This window comes from Gopherus evgoodei, chromosome 14 (assembly GCF_007399415.2).
Source record: "Gopherus evgoodei ecotype Sinaloan lineage chromosome 14, rGopEvg1_v1.p, whole genome shotgun sequence".
NCBI classification, from domain to species: Eukaryota; Metazoa; Chordata; order Testudines; family Testudinidae; genus Gopherus; species Gopherus evgoodei.
Genome location: NC_044335.1, coordinates 32,983,864 through 32,998,006, shown reverse-complemented (window position 1 = coordinate 32,998,006; position 14,143 = coordinate 32,983,864). Strand labels below are relative to the sequence as shown.

Genomic DNA, 14,143 nt, shown 5'->3' with positions numbered 1-14,143 from the left:
ATACCTCTCAGTCTTTCCTTCCAAACCCAGTGCTTTCCCCTCTCTCCATCACAGATAACACATTTTCAGTTGATCAGGATCGTAACCCTGGTAAGTTCACTCCATACACATTCTAGACCTGTACATCCTGGCTATTGCAAAAAGTTGCCATTTCCTCCCACTGTAACAATTCCCTGATCTAGCTTTTCTTCTGTCCACAGAACCAGAGTTCTTGTTTGGGGCCTCATCTCTCAGCGTGGCTATGATTTCCTTTCCACAGGCCTTCCTGGCATGTCACCCCCTCCTCAGCACCATTTTAAAGTCAGCAGAGTGTCCTGTGGCACCTTATAGACTAACAGACGTATTGGAGCATGAGCTTTGGGGGTGACTACCCACTTCGTCGGATACATGTAGTGGAAATTTCCAGAGGCAGGTTTAAATACGAAAGCAAGAATCAGGTTAGAGATAATGAGGTTAGTTCACAGGGAAGATGAGGCCCCCTTCTAGCAGCTGAGGTGTGAACACCAAGAGAGGACAAACTGCTTTTGTAGTAGGCTAACCATTCACAGGCTTTGTTTAATCCTGAGCTGATGGTGTCAAACTGCTGAGCTTCAGTTCATCTGCAAATTTGACACCATCAGCTCAGGATTAAACAAAGACTGTGAATGGCTTGCCAACTACAAAAGCACTTTCTCCTCCCTTGGTGTTCACACCTCAACTGCTAGAATCATCTTCCCTGAGTGAACTAACCTTGTTATCTCTAGCCTGATTCCTGCTTGGGTATTTATACCTGCCTCTGGAAATTTCCACTACATGCATCCCATGAAGTAGGTATTCACCCAGGACAGCTCATGCTCCAATACATCTGTTAGTCTATAAGGTGCCACCGGACACTCTGCTGCTTTTACAGACCCAGACTAACACGGCTACCCCTCTGATACTTGACTCTAAAGTCAGGCACTAAGGTCACCCTGCTGGACCCATGGTTCCAAGCAACCCCCCCTCCCCTCCCGATTCCCTTATTGCTTCAAACTGAAGCTCTTCCTAACCAACCCCCCCCCATCATCCTCACAGCGGGGAGGGGGAGGGTGTCACGTTGCCTGTTCCCAGGCTCCAGCCACGAGGCAGCCACCTCCCCCCCTCGTTTTTCTGCTCCCCCACAAGCACTTGCTTCCACGCTGCCCCTCCCCCAGGCTGGGCTTTCCCAATGAGCCCCCCCGCCACGCGGCTCACAGAGCTGTTCAGCCGGCGCAGGGAGGGGGATGGGCTGGTCCCAGAGCAGCGCCCTCGGAGCGCAGTAGCAGGCCAGGAGGCGGGGCTGCTGGACAGGGTAGGGGACTGGTACGCACTTCCGCCCCGACACGTGACGTACAGCGACCACGCGCGGAACGGTTCTTACTCTCTGCAGCGCGTGCGAACTAAGGAGACCGGGTAGGGAGGTGTACGCGCACGCGCAGTTTTGATTCGGCCCCCTTCCCGCTAGCCTGTGAGAAGCGGAAGTAGTTACCACGTTCCGGAAGTGCTTCTGAGTGTCATGGCGGCGTTGGTGAGAGCTGTGGTAAGTGAAGGGATGGGTCAGAGTTGAGGCCCGAGCCACGGCCTCAGCGTCTGTGTCCGGCCGGGTTCGGAGCCTCCCTGCAGTGCCGACAAATGCACCGAGGGGCTGCGGTCTCCGCGGGTGACAGGGCCCTGGGAGTGGCGGCCCCCGGGCTCCGTTACCCTGTGGGGCGGGTTTAGCGGGGCATGTCTGGTAACTTCCCAGCGGCGTTTAGCAGAAGGTGGATCCGGAGCCTTGGCCCCGCGCTGTGTCCCGTTGTTGGCGGTGATGTGTGTGGTACGTGAGGGGCAGGGCCGGCGCCAGGGTTTTTACCACCTCAAACAGCAACAAAACAAAACAGCGATCGCGATCTGCAGCTCTACAGCCTCCGCTTCAGTCTTCGGCAGCAATTCGGCGGCTGGTCCTTCGCTCCGAGAGGGACCGAGGGACCTGCTGCTGAATTGCAGCCGAAGACCTGGACGTGCCGCCCCTCACCGTTGGCCGCCCCAAGCAACTGCTTGCTGGGCTGGTGCCTGGAGCCCGTCCTGGTGAGGGGAGCTGGGCTGGGAGCACAAGGTTACAGTATCTGGGATACCCCAGCCCCGCACTTCCATCCTCTCCGGTAGTACAGTGATTTATCCTTTGAGAAGATTCTGAATTAGAAATATTTTAGTTTGGATTCCTTTGTTCCATATGGTGGTTTTTCAACAGCCATTCAAACACCTCTTTTCCTCCACCCCTCCCAAATACTGATCAGCTTACACTTTACATGTGTTTCCTTCTTGATCTTTATTCATGAATAGGAGCATCAAACATGGCCCACATCAGAGGGTTTGAATCCTTCTTTCCCCGTTCTTTGTAGAAGTTTCTGATTTTTATTTTGGGATCTTTTCACTTGTTGGAACCTGTATGTCAGGACATTTATGTTAAGAATTACTGTTTGCAGTTCTCTGTGACCTGCTGAGCTAACTTCCTGAATGTTAAACTTTTTATTCATTCAATATCTGCTAGTCATTGTTGCAGTTTGTCCAGTTAGCATCAGAGACAAAAATCTCATCTTCTAACACTTTAGTATATAGAGAAGGCACATCTCTTCCATCTTAACTCGCATGTCCTTCTGGTAGCAGTGAAAGTGCGTGCCTGAGTCTCTGCTGTTATTATTAATCATATTTATTGTGGTAGCACCTAGGGACCAACTAAGAATTTCACAGTACCTAGCACAATGGTGCACAACCACAAAGTGGTAGAAGTCAGAAAATACTGGAGGTGAAATGTTGGCTGCATGTCTGGTATGAAGCTTAGGGCGTTGGTTATGTTGGAGCTTTGAGATAAATGTGCCAGTGGGAGAGGTAGTTGTATGAGTGAGATAGCCTGCATCTCACTGGAATGAGGGGAGTGGTAATGTTCTCAGTTGGAGACTAGCTGGATCAGCCCAGGAGACTGCTAAACTATCAATGGAAGAGGAGGGTGGTAAGGAGATAAGTATTGTATAAACTAGAGTTTGTAATGTAAGAAACAAATTGGATCAATGTGAAAGAAGATTTTTTTCAGTGGCTTATATACTTTTGCTGGGAGTCTGAGTAACAAACATGGGGAATTGGGAATTTTGATAGAGATTACTGAAATTTGCATGGTTGGAAAGTTAAGTCACTTGTTATATCCTGCCCAGCAAGGTCAGAGCAGGTGAAAGAAGTAGGGTTGGCACTCTACATTAAAGACATCATTATTTGTTTTACAGTTATAGATAACTCAGAACCACAGGAATTTTGATCCATATGCATTCATGTACTAACTAACGAAGTACAGGAAGTAGTGCTGGTGAGGAGTCTGTTACAGAACACCAAATCAAACAGGAACATGATGGAAAGAAAAATTGTGTTATGAGGGACTTCAGTTTGGGAGACAAATACTGGAGGTTTCAGCCAGTTGTAAATCATGATTAGGGATTCTAAAAACTTATAGAGGATAATTTTTTAATGCAAAAGGTGTCACGCCCCAACAGAAAGTAACTATTTTATCCTCATGATAGGCAGAGATGAATATAGATTTCAAAGCCAGAAGGGAGCATTGTGATCATCTACTCTGACCTTCTGTATAACACACAGAACTTCCCTAAAATAATTCCTAGAGCAGATCTTTTAGAAAAGTATGCAGTCTTGAATTAAAGATTGTCATTGATGGCGAATCCATTGCAACCCTTGGTAAATTGTTCCAATGGTTCATTACTGTCCCTGTTAAAAATTTACAGCTTATTTCCAATCTGAATTTGTCTAGCTTAAATTTATATCCATTGCATCCTGTCTGACCTTTCTCTGCTAGATTAAAGAGCCCATTATTAAATATTTGTTCCCTGTGTAGATACTTATAGACTGTAATCAAGTTACCCCATAACCTTTTAAAATATGTTAGGATCAAAAGAAACTCAAAAGCACTGGTATAGGCCCATTTCTAGCTGGAGATGGTAAAATTGTTAATGATGTAGAAAAGGCAGGAGTGATCAACAGATATTTCTGTTCTGTATTTGGTAAGAAGCAGGATGATGTACTCTAATCATGAGAGGATGTTTAACTACTTTCCAATCCATTAGTAACTAGGGAGGATGTTAGACAACATAGAATAATAAGACTGGAAAGGACCTCGAGAGGTCACTTAGTCCAGTCCCCTGCATTCATGGCAGGACTAAGTATTATATAGACCATCCCTGACAGATGTTTGTCCAACCTGCTCTTAAAAATCTCCAATGATGGAGATTCCACAACCACTCTAGGCAATTTATTCTGGTGCTTAACTACCCTGGCAGTTAGGAAGTTTTTCTTAATGTCCAACCTAAACCTCCCTTGCTGCAACTTCCGCCCATTGTACTATCTTCAGAAGTTAAGAAGAGCAATTCTTCTCCCTCCTCTTTGTAACAACCTTTTATGTATTTGAAAACTGTTATCATGTCCCCTCTGTTTTCTCTTCTCCAGACTAAACTAAATTTTCCCTCATAGGTCATGTTTTCTAGACCTTTAATGATTTTTGTTGCTTTTCTCTGGACTTTCTCCAGTTTGTCCATATCTTTTGTGAAATGTGGCACCCAGAACTGGACATAATACTCCAGTTGAGGCCTAATCATCGTGGAGTAGAGTGGAAGAATTTCCGTATATGCTTGTTCATAAGCCAGATTTTTTTAGTAGAAATGGGAAGCACCAGAGAAGGGGGTTGGCTTATGAACAGGTATAGAGAAGGAGAGGTGGGACACAGCCCCTCCCCCCAACAGAGGGAGCAAGGAGAGGCAACAGAGCCAGAAGGGAAGAGCCGGCGCCAGTCTTTCTCCACTTCTGGCCACGCTGCTCTCCCACCAGCCTCTGAAGCAGCTGCAGCTCCACACGCTGCGGCCATGCCGCCCAATCTGGCCCGCCGGAGCACACTGCAGCCATGCCGCCCGATCTGGCCCGCCGGAGCATGTTGCGGCTGCACTGCCCAGCCTGCTGGAGCAGCTCTGGCCAGGCCAGAGACATTCTTCCCTGGCCCTCTCCAGATAAGATGGGAAGGGATGGGATGGGGAGAGTGTGGGGGTCCTGAGCTAGGGGTGGGTGTTAGGATATAGATATTCAGGCCTGTCTGCAAAGGCCTATCCTTTAAGAATTTAAGTGTATTCTTATCACTTAGCTAGTTATAGAGGTAGAAAAGAACGAATCAAAATCACTGTCTGTGTAATGGCCTTCTCTTACTGTGACAGGCTAAAGCCTTCAGCTAAGATGTAGTTAGGCAGCCATAAGCTGGGAAGTATATGATCACATCCTCACATTCCAAACTAGTCACATTGAAATAAGGTGCTATTGGGCTATTAGGAATACAATCCTGTCCTGATATTCCCATCACGTCCAGAGAAAGGGAAGAGCCTAGAAGATGTAAAAGGAAACTTAGTTTGATTGCATCCTGTCTGGCAAGAACTCACTTATCAATAGACACTGCTGGAGAATCCTTATGTCTGTATAGATGTAGTTGTGAAATCCTCACTTCTGTATTGTTTTGTATGTTTATTTGCATGGTCTCTGTCTGATTCTTTAATTGTTTCTGTCTACTGTATAATTAATTTTGTTGGGTGTAAACCAATTAAGGTGGTGGGGTATACTTGATTAAATAACCATGTTATAATATGTTAGGATTGGTTAGTTAAATTTCAGTAAAGTGATTGGTTAAGGTATAGCTAAGCAAAACTCAGGTTTTGCTATTTAGTCTGCAGTCAGTCGGGGTGGGGGGAGGGAATGGGAAATGGGAACAGGGACTGGGGATGGGGTAATTGGGATCATGTTTTGCTAAAGGGGAAATGGGAACAAGGGATGGGAACAGGAACATTGACACAGGCAAGGCTCTGTGGTGTCAGAGCTGGGAAAGGGGACACTAAGGAAGGAAACTGGAATTGTGCTTGCTGGAAGTTCACCCCAATAAACATCGAATTGTTTGCGCCTTTGGACTTCGGGTATTGTTGCTCTCTGTTCATGCGAGAAGGACAAGGGAAGGAAGAGGGTGAAGGAATAAACCCCCTAACAGTGGGGTCATGTGGGGGGTGGTCACAGGGGTTACTCCCCTGACTCTCAGCTTCTCCCCCACCCCCCCAAAAATTCCCCCGCCAGTTGCTGTCCCAACCCATCAGGGGAAGCAGCTGGTACGCTGGGAGACTTTGTTTATTTAGGTTGCTCGAGGTAAACAAACCATCTCGGCCCACCAGTGGCTTTTCCTGATGGCCCGGGAGCCAAAGTTTGCTGACCCCTGAATTATAGGGTCGGCTTATGAACAGATTATAAAAATTTTCCATTTTTACTTATCAATTTGGAGGGGGGTCGGCTTATAAATGAACCGTCTTATGATCGAGTATATACATCCCCAGAGAGAGAGGGACATTTCTTACCAGCTCTCTGGGGGGAAAACCTGTTTTTCACCTCTGCTATGTGACCAACACCTTGATATAGACTTTACAAACATTTTCAGTGTATATACAAAAATTCCATAGTAGAGTGACCAGATGTCCTGATTTTCTCAGGACTGTCCCGATTTTTACTTGTTTGTCCCGCGTCCTGACTGATGTTCGGTTGGGATGCAAATTGTCCCGATATTTTGCCCTCTGGCGCAGAGGCGGAGGGGGCTTGCGCCCCCCCTGCCCCGGTCCCCGACTTTGCCCCCTTCCTCACCCATTGGATCCCTCCCCAAATTCTCACCTTTGCCCTGCCCCCAGCCCTGCCCCCTCACAGCCCCATTGGATCCCTCCCCAAATCCCCGCCCTGGCCCCGCCTCTTCCCCAAGCACACCACATTCCTCTCCTCACCCCTCCCTCCCAGGCTTGCTCTAATCAGCTGTATGGCAGCACAAGTGCTGGAGGGAGGGGGGAGAAGCAAGATGTGGCAGCCAGCTCGGGAGATGGAGGTGCAGCGGAGGCAAGCTGGTGCAGGGGGGCGGGGCGTGGAGCTGCTAGTAAGTGCTCAACCCCCACCAATTTTTCCTATGCTCTGGCAGCTCTTTTTGCTTTTGTTTTTGTTTTTTCCTCTGCCGCCAGCTCTTGGGTTTTTTGTTTTTTTTACTTTTTGCTCCGCCGGCACCCCCGGCCTGCGTCCCGATATTTCACGTGTCTCATCTGGTCACCCTATTCCATAGTATCTGTACATACATTAACCAACGATATTAATGACCAGTTTGACACCAGCTTTCATTTTGAGACCTCATGTGACATTTGTTGGTGAATCAGAATGTACATACCAGAATCTGTATATTTCTGTAACCATCTTACCAGTTGGCATTATGGGGTTCTTAGGTCACAGTGTGACTTCAAAACAGCATAGGGTATTCCTGTGTGAATTTTTGTTATGGATGACCATCAAGTTGATAGGAATAGCTGCCTTTGCATTGTTTTGATTTTCTTGAATGCCCACAACTAATAGTTATTATGTAGCTGGAAATTCCAGCAGTCGTTTCTCTTTTTGCTGGTTTCCAGTAGAATATATGAATCCCGGGATGTTCCCTTCACTGCTGGTTACTGTGTGCTTGCTGATCTCTCTATTCTAGAAGTGCCAGACTGGACTGCCTCAATGGATTACAGCATGCAGTGGATTAATACAATCAACCTTGCCCCAAGCACAGTGGGACAGAATGCTCTATGGCACTCTTCAGGTAGGATATTTCGTTATTCTAAAGCGTGTAAGAATTGGGGATTTGCGTAGGTCCTCACATATGAAATAAAAGGTCACAGTCTTCTAGCACATGAGAGTGGCGGGGGATAGTCCTTGTCAGTGCTGCTACCTGAGCCTCTAGAAAAAGGGATCTTGTAAAACTGAAATGAAAGGCCTGGCTGGGATGATTTAGTTGGGGTTAGTCCTGCTTTGAGCAGGGGGCTGGACTAGATGACCTCCTGAGGCCTCTTCCAACCCTCATCTTCTATGATTCTATAATTAAGGGAGCTGAAATAATCTCAGAGAGTTCTTCTGACTGTTTCCCCCAGCCCACAGTCATTACTTCTGTTCAAGCCCATGTCTATGAGACACTGGATAAAGGCTGAACCACTTCAGCTAGATTAGATGGTGGAGATATAAATCTGTCATGCAGGCCATGAAAACACCACAACCCATGTTTGTTTACTGATTGTGTTTCACATAAGAACTAAATATGTGGAGCTTGGCTAAGCAGTAACTGGTTATGGAATGGGGGTGACCTGATTGTGTAACCTGGTGTATCATTTTTACAGGACTCCGATAACTGTAGTATCAAATCACCAACCCATCTAAAATGTCTTTGGCGTTGGAAGGGTGTTAATGCCAAGGAGAGAGGAATTATTTACTGTTGTACAGGGAGGTATAACTAGGATTAATGGAACAAAAATCTGAGAGAAAGTCTAGGTTAAATTTCAGGACAAATTGTGTGATGTTAAGATGCGTGGGACTACCAGCCCATTCCACAGGATATTCGAAATATTACCAAATGCACAGTAGGGAACAAACCTGCACTGGGCCTGGAAAGATGGGCTTGATGACCTAATAGGCCTTTTTCATCTGTAAATTCTCTGACTGTAAATTAGTGAATGTTTGAATGTCACACAATTTTAGTGCTTATTCCTTAACACTGTTCTCACTTCTCTTTTGTCACTTTAAGCAGAGGCATGAGACTGGCCGACCCCAGTTGAATAAAGTATGTGGTGGATTGATACAAACCAGTGGTGCAATAACACAGCAAAGGAGAATGCTTCAGAGCACTGATCAGGTTAGAATAGTTTGATACTATTGTTTATTATCAGAGGCTTCATTGTAGCAATCACTGTACAGACACCTTTAACTTGTGACAGGATAACTTTGACAGCATTACTGGCCTAGTGGATGAGGAGAAACTGTAGATGTGCTACATTTTGATTTTAGTAAGGCATTTATGACATGCTCATAAGCAAACTAGGGAAATGTACTGTAGATGAAATTGCTATAAGGTAGGTGCAAAGACTGATAACTACTCTGAGTATTATGTAAGACGTGGCAGGTAATTGTCCTGCTCTACTTGGCACTGGTGAGGCCTCTGCTGGAGTATTGTGTCCAGTTCTGGGTGCCACACTTTAGGAAAGAGGTAAAGAAAGAGAGTCCAGAAGAAAGCAACAAAAATGATAAAAGGTTTAGAAAACCTGTCCTATGAGGAAAGATTAAAAAAATTGGGCATGTTTAGTCTTGAGAAAAGAAGACTGAGGAGGGACCTGATAATATGTTCAAATATGTTAAGGGCTATTATAAAGAGGACAGTGATTAATTGTTCTTCGTGTCCACTGAAGGTAGGACTAGAAATAATGGGCTTAATTGGCAGCAAGAGAAATTTTAGCTTAGATATTAGGAAAAACTTTCTAACTATAAGGATAGTTAAGCTCTGGAGTAGGCTTTCAAAGAAGATTGTGGAATTGCCGTCATTGGAGATTTTTAAGTACAGGCTGGAGAAACACCTGTCAGGGATGGTCTAGGTTTACTTGGTCCTGCCTCAGAGCAGGGGGCTGGACTGGATGACTTCTTAAGGTCCCTTCTAGCCCTACATTTATAAATTTCTCCGAGATGATTTTTTTAAATAATCCAGGGGATGAGCTTACTCAGTCAGAACACTAAATGTTATAGAGTATATGTTATCACAGACCAAGGCCAGTGATTTGAGAGCTCTCAGGTATCCTTCCAGGAGGCAGAGCACTAAGTGTCATGTTCCCGGCTCTCTCCCCAACTGGGTCTCAGGGAGCTGCTGGGAAAGGTCCAACAAATGGCCCTGCGAGGGATGGGGCTGAGATGGGAAGAGAAGTAATAACAGGGGGCAGATTCTTCCTTGTCTCCCTCAGGAGAAAAGAGACAGAAGTGTTGCCCCCACTTTTAAAGGGGACCGGATGCTTCCCCTCTCTTTCTAGTGTATGAGGGTGGGGTGGGGGGGATGATGGGATGTATAGCAAATTTTGCTATTCACTAAACATTTAATGCTGTCATACTAAATATTAATAGTGGTAACTAACAACGGTGTGCTGTGAACACAGCATATCCTGCTGACCAGTATTGTTTTGTTTCCTTTTCTACCCGCATCTGTTCATTACATCTACTGTGGCCTCTTGTCTTATGCTTGGATTGTAACCTCATTGGGGCAGAAGCCATCTCTGTTATGTTTTTGTTCAGTGCCTAGCACAATGGGTCTTTGTCTTTGGTGATAACCTAGAGGTATTACCATAATGCAAATGCTAACTCTGGTGGTCCTTGCTCCATAGAGGTTGCAGGCTAAGAAAATGACAAAATACAAAAGGGGCACAAGCTATAAGAAGGGGAGTGGATTGGGAAAATGAAGGAACAATAAAATTCACATACAATGCCTGACAACAGTCCCAGCTTGCTACTGGCATAGGCTTAGTCAGATGGCAATGGTTTGTAGGCATTATGGCAGAACTAAATTCTAAAGAGAACAAAGTAGTGGCTTTACAGATTTTTACAGTGTCTTTCCCCAGTGTGTAAGGGAAAGGCAGTATGAAAGAGAGCATGGAGGTATATGTGGGAGAAATAGAGTAGCAGTCAAGACAGGCATCTTGTCCTGAACAAATTTTCCTGGTAGTGAAGTTAGGTTTACTGGCCTGTAATTGCTGGGATTGCCTCTGGAGCCTTTTTTAAATGTTGGCATCACCTTAGCTACCCTTCAGTCATCTGATACAGAAGCTGATTTAAATGATAGGTTACATACCACAGTTAAATATCAGATGGGTAGCCGTGTCAGTATGGATCTGTAAAAGCGGCAGAAGAGTTCTATGGCGCCTTATAGACTAACAAACGTATTGGAGCATGAGCTTTCGTGGGTGAATACCCACCTTGTCGGATGCATGTCAACAGTTAGTAGTTCTCGCCACTGCTGATCATTCCAGGTCTTTCCCTCCAGTCCATGCTGGTTTTCTGAACCCAGAGATGATGCCGCAGGCTGTAAACCTGCTCCAGGAACTGGTCTTTTACTATCGATTGCTTTTCTTCTTTGTCTGCTTCCTGGTTCCACTGCTGTAGAAGACGACCTGCTACTGTTGCTGCCATACCATCTGCTCAGAGATGTGACTGGCAAATACATCTGACTTTGGGTGCTGAAATATGGCCCAGGCCGCCTATGCATATTCCAGGTTGTCAGCATAGCAGCACAGGGCATTAAGAAGTATGGGAATAAACAGGAAGAACTAGAAGTACTAGTGATTAATCATGGCTGTGATAGAGTTGGCATCGTGGAGACTTGGTGGGATAATACACGACTGGAATATTGGTATAGAAGGGTACAGCATATGCAGGCAGATTTCTAAACTATACCTATTAGAAATGGTGACATAAAACAAACATTTTAAAAAGGTGTAAATTTTTATCGGGAAAATTAATCACTGGAACATCTTACCAAGGTATATGATGGATTCTCCATCAATTGATGTGTTTAAGTGAAGATGGATTCTAAAAATACACTGTAGCTCCACCACAATTTATAAGTTTGACACAGAAATTATTGGGTAAAATTCTATTATCTGTGCAATAGAGGAGGTCAGACTAGAAGATCATTAAAGGTCCCTTTTGCCTTAACATATATAACTATGTGTTCATAAGGTAACCAAATTCACATTGCACGAATGTTAATTCTGTCATTTTCTAACTTCTGTGTAATTGTCTTTCAGTTCTTCTAATATGATTTAGTGTATCTGTGTCTGGACAATCTTTAATGTTTTACAGTTCTACTTTAATTGATTGGTTAGGCCCCGAATAAAGTAGGCTGGAGGTGTGTATACAGATTCTTATCACTCTGAATAAAATGAATCAGTGAGTAATCTGTGTATTGGTGTAGCGTGTTCTCAGGAGTGCTGGTATGTCAGTTTTATGCACTGCATTACTTATAAAGACAACTTATAACGGAAGTTAAAATTTCCAATTTATTTTTCATTTGTCTAAAATGATCAGATTGAATAGCTGGGATAAGGACATGTGGTTCTGTGTTTTATTTGATTTTACCTTGTTTTACTTCACAGTTTCTTGCTGCAAAAGATTCCCTGCAGCCATCTGAAGAGAAAGTGGGTGCCTTCACAAAGATAATAGAAGCAATGGGATTCACTGGACCACTGAAATATAACAAATGGGTAACACAATTAATTTGGTAGTCTTAATATTTTCCTGTACACCTCTACCCCTATATAACGCTGTCCTCAAGAGCCAAAAAATCTTACCACATTATAGGTGAAATCGCGTTATATCGAACTTGGTTTGATCTGCGGGAGTGCGCAGCTTCCCACTCCTCCCCCCCCCCCCCCCGAGCACTGCTTTACCACGTTATATTCGATTTAATGTTTTATCAGGTTGCGTTATATTGAGGTAGAGGTGTAGTTATATCTGTTTTGAGAACTAGGTTCTTTGTGACATGGAAGGGATATTTATCGGCCCAGTCCCATTCATATTACCCATATAAAGACCTCTCACGTGATACGGAGAATAATAGCCCAAGGCTTTAACTTGCCTTGATTTATGTACAGGGCATCCATTCGCACAAGTAGGAGTTTTATTATCTTGTCGCGGTCTCTAGATGCTAGGAGGATAGCAATAAAAATGAAAATAAGAATTTGAGTGCTGAGCATCACATGACAATTCTTGAGCTAATCTCAAATTGATTTGAAATCTGGGTTAAGTTTGTGTATAACTCAACTTCCCTTGTATATAGTGACTGAATTGTGTCCACCTTTAAAGATCTAAATGTGGGTATCTGATCGTCTTCAGTGGTTATGGGTGTCTGTGTGTGTTTGGGGTAATGCATTTTATTTAGAGAGGCTTGTTTCTTTTTGGTTTTTTTTCAAGAGTATATATGTACTGCTCAGTTCTCTCCGAATAACACTGAATTAATAAAGAATGAGAATGTTCCAATAACTGGCAGTTAACATTACATATGGCAGATGCTGGAGATCTCTGCTATAGATTTTCAGTGTCATCCTGGATCAAATCACTTAATATTTGTGCCTCAGTTTTTCCAATCCCTAAAATAGTGATTATGCTACTCTGTCTCACAGGGATGTTGGGAGGATAATTTCATTAATGTCTGTAATATGTTCAGGTACTATGGTGAAAAGAGTCATTGAAAAGACTGTAAATAAAACAAATGGAAAATGGATTATATATTTAATGGAGGATTATAAAGACAGGATGAAAATTAATTATGTGACGGGGACCATATTAACAATATGGGTTTCAGTCATTGTGCAGTGGTAACAATATATCAGAACAAAAGTTCCATAAATCTTAACTGAAATAATTTTGCATTGATAATCTTTGTTGTCACAAAGTCTGAACTCAAGTGGATTGCATTTTCCATTGTAAATTGTAATTGTAATGGCACCGAAGAGTTTAGGCATAATTCTGATTAAGAGAGCTTTGGATGTCAAAATCTTCCATTTTTCTGGCAGAACTTCAGGACTACTGAATGAGGAGAACAATTGTGCCTTAAAGCTGTCTCCTCCTTTGGAAATTATTTCCCTAGTGTCCTGGTAGTCAGATCAAACTTAAATTCACCTTTTGGTATATTGAAGTGCCGTCTTAAAATGCAGAGAGTGCACGTTCTGAGTACGTGGTCTGCTAGTACAGTGGGTTCATGGTTCACCTATGGGGTGGGTTCATCTAAAATGGTGGGTTCATTGTTCCCTACCAGTCCCAAAGGCAGGTGGACGGAGAGTGCTGTGAATTCTCTACTTCTCCCAGTCCCTTCCCAACGGTGAGTGGAAGGGAGCAGTTAAGAGTTTTCCTCTCTGTCTCTGATTTGTATATAGCCAGTCCTCAGACTTATGACACAATTAGTTCCTTACAATTGTGTTGGAACTCGGAACCACAGTCTACTCCATTGCGGGACCGAGTGTCGTAAACTAGAAATCTATAGTCATAAGTTGAATCAGGGTGTCAATGTAGAAGCATTGTAACTTGAACGTGAAGTTGAGGACTGCCTGTATCCTATTTTTAGAAAATGTAGTGAACAGGCTAATGTTGCACTGGAAGGCAATAAACAAGACTACCAAGTCTTGGGGCATGTTAAATCTATATCACCAAAGTCTTCGTCTGAGATTCTCTTTTAGCACCTGTGGCAGACCCAGGCCAGTGGGGTACAGGAGTCTGGTAG

The 14,143-nt window shown here is 44.2% G+C and overlaps 1 protein-coding gene across 4 annotated transcripts in view; it reads left to right on the top strand.

Moving 5' to 3' along the window:
* Positions 1 to 1,435: 1,435 nt before the first annotated feature.
* Positions 1,436 to 14,143, top strand: part of LOC115635082 (ubiquinol-cytochrome-c reductase complex assembly factor 1) — an 87,964-nt gene continuing 75,256 nt past the window's right edge. For 3 of the 4 annotated variants that reach the window (XM_030533355.1, XM_030533352.1, XM_030533354.1), the window contains exons 1-4: positions 1,436 to 1,537; positions 7,559 to 7,663; positions 8,639 to 8,746; positions 12,021 to 12,128. In XM_030533355.1, the coding sequence (XP_030389215.1) occupies positions 1,514 to 1,537; positions 7,559 to 7,663; positions 8,639 to 8,746; positions 12,021 to 12,128 (345 nt within the window). In that variant the 5' untranslated portion in view covers positions 1,436 to 1,513. The remainder of the gene's footprint in view (positions 1,538 to 7,558; positions 7,664 to 8,638; positions 8,747 to 12,020; positions 12,129 to 14,143) is intronic. The other variant, XM_030533353.1, reaches the window with a different exon arrangement.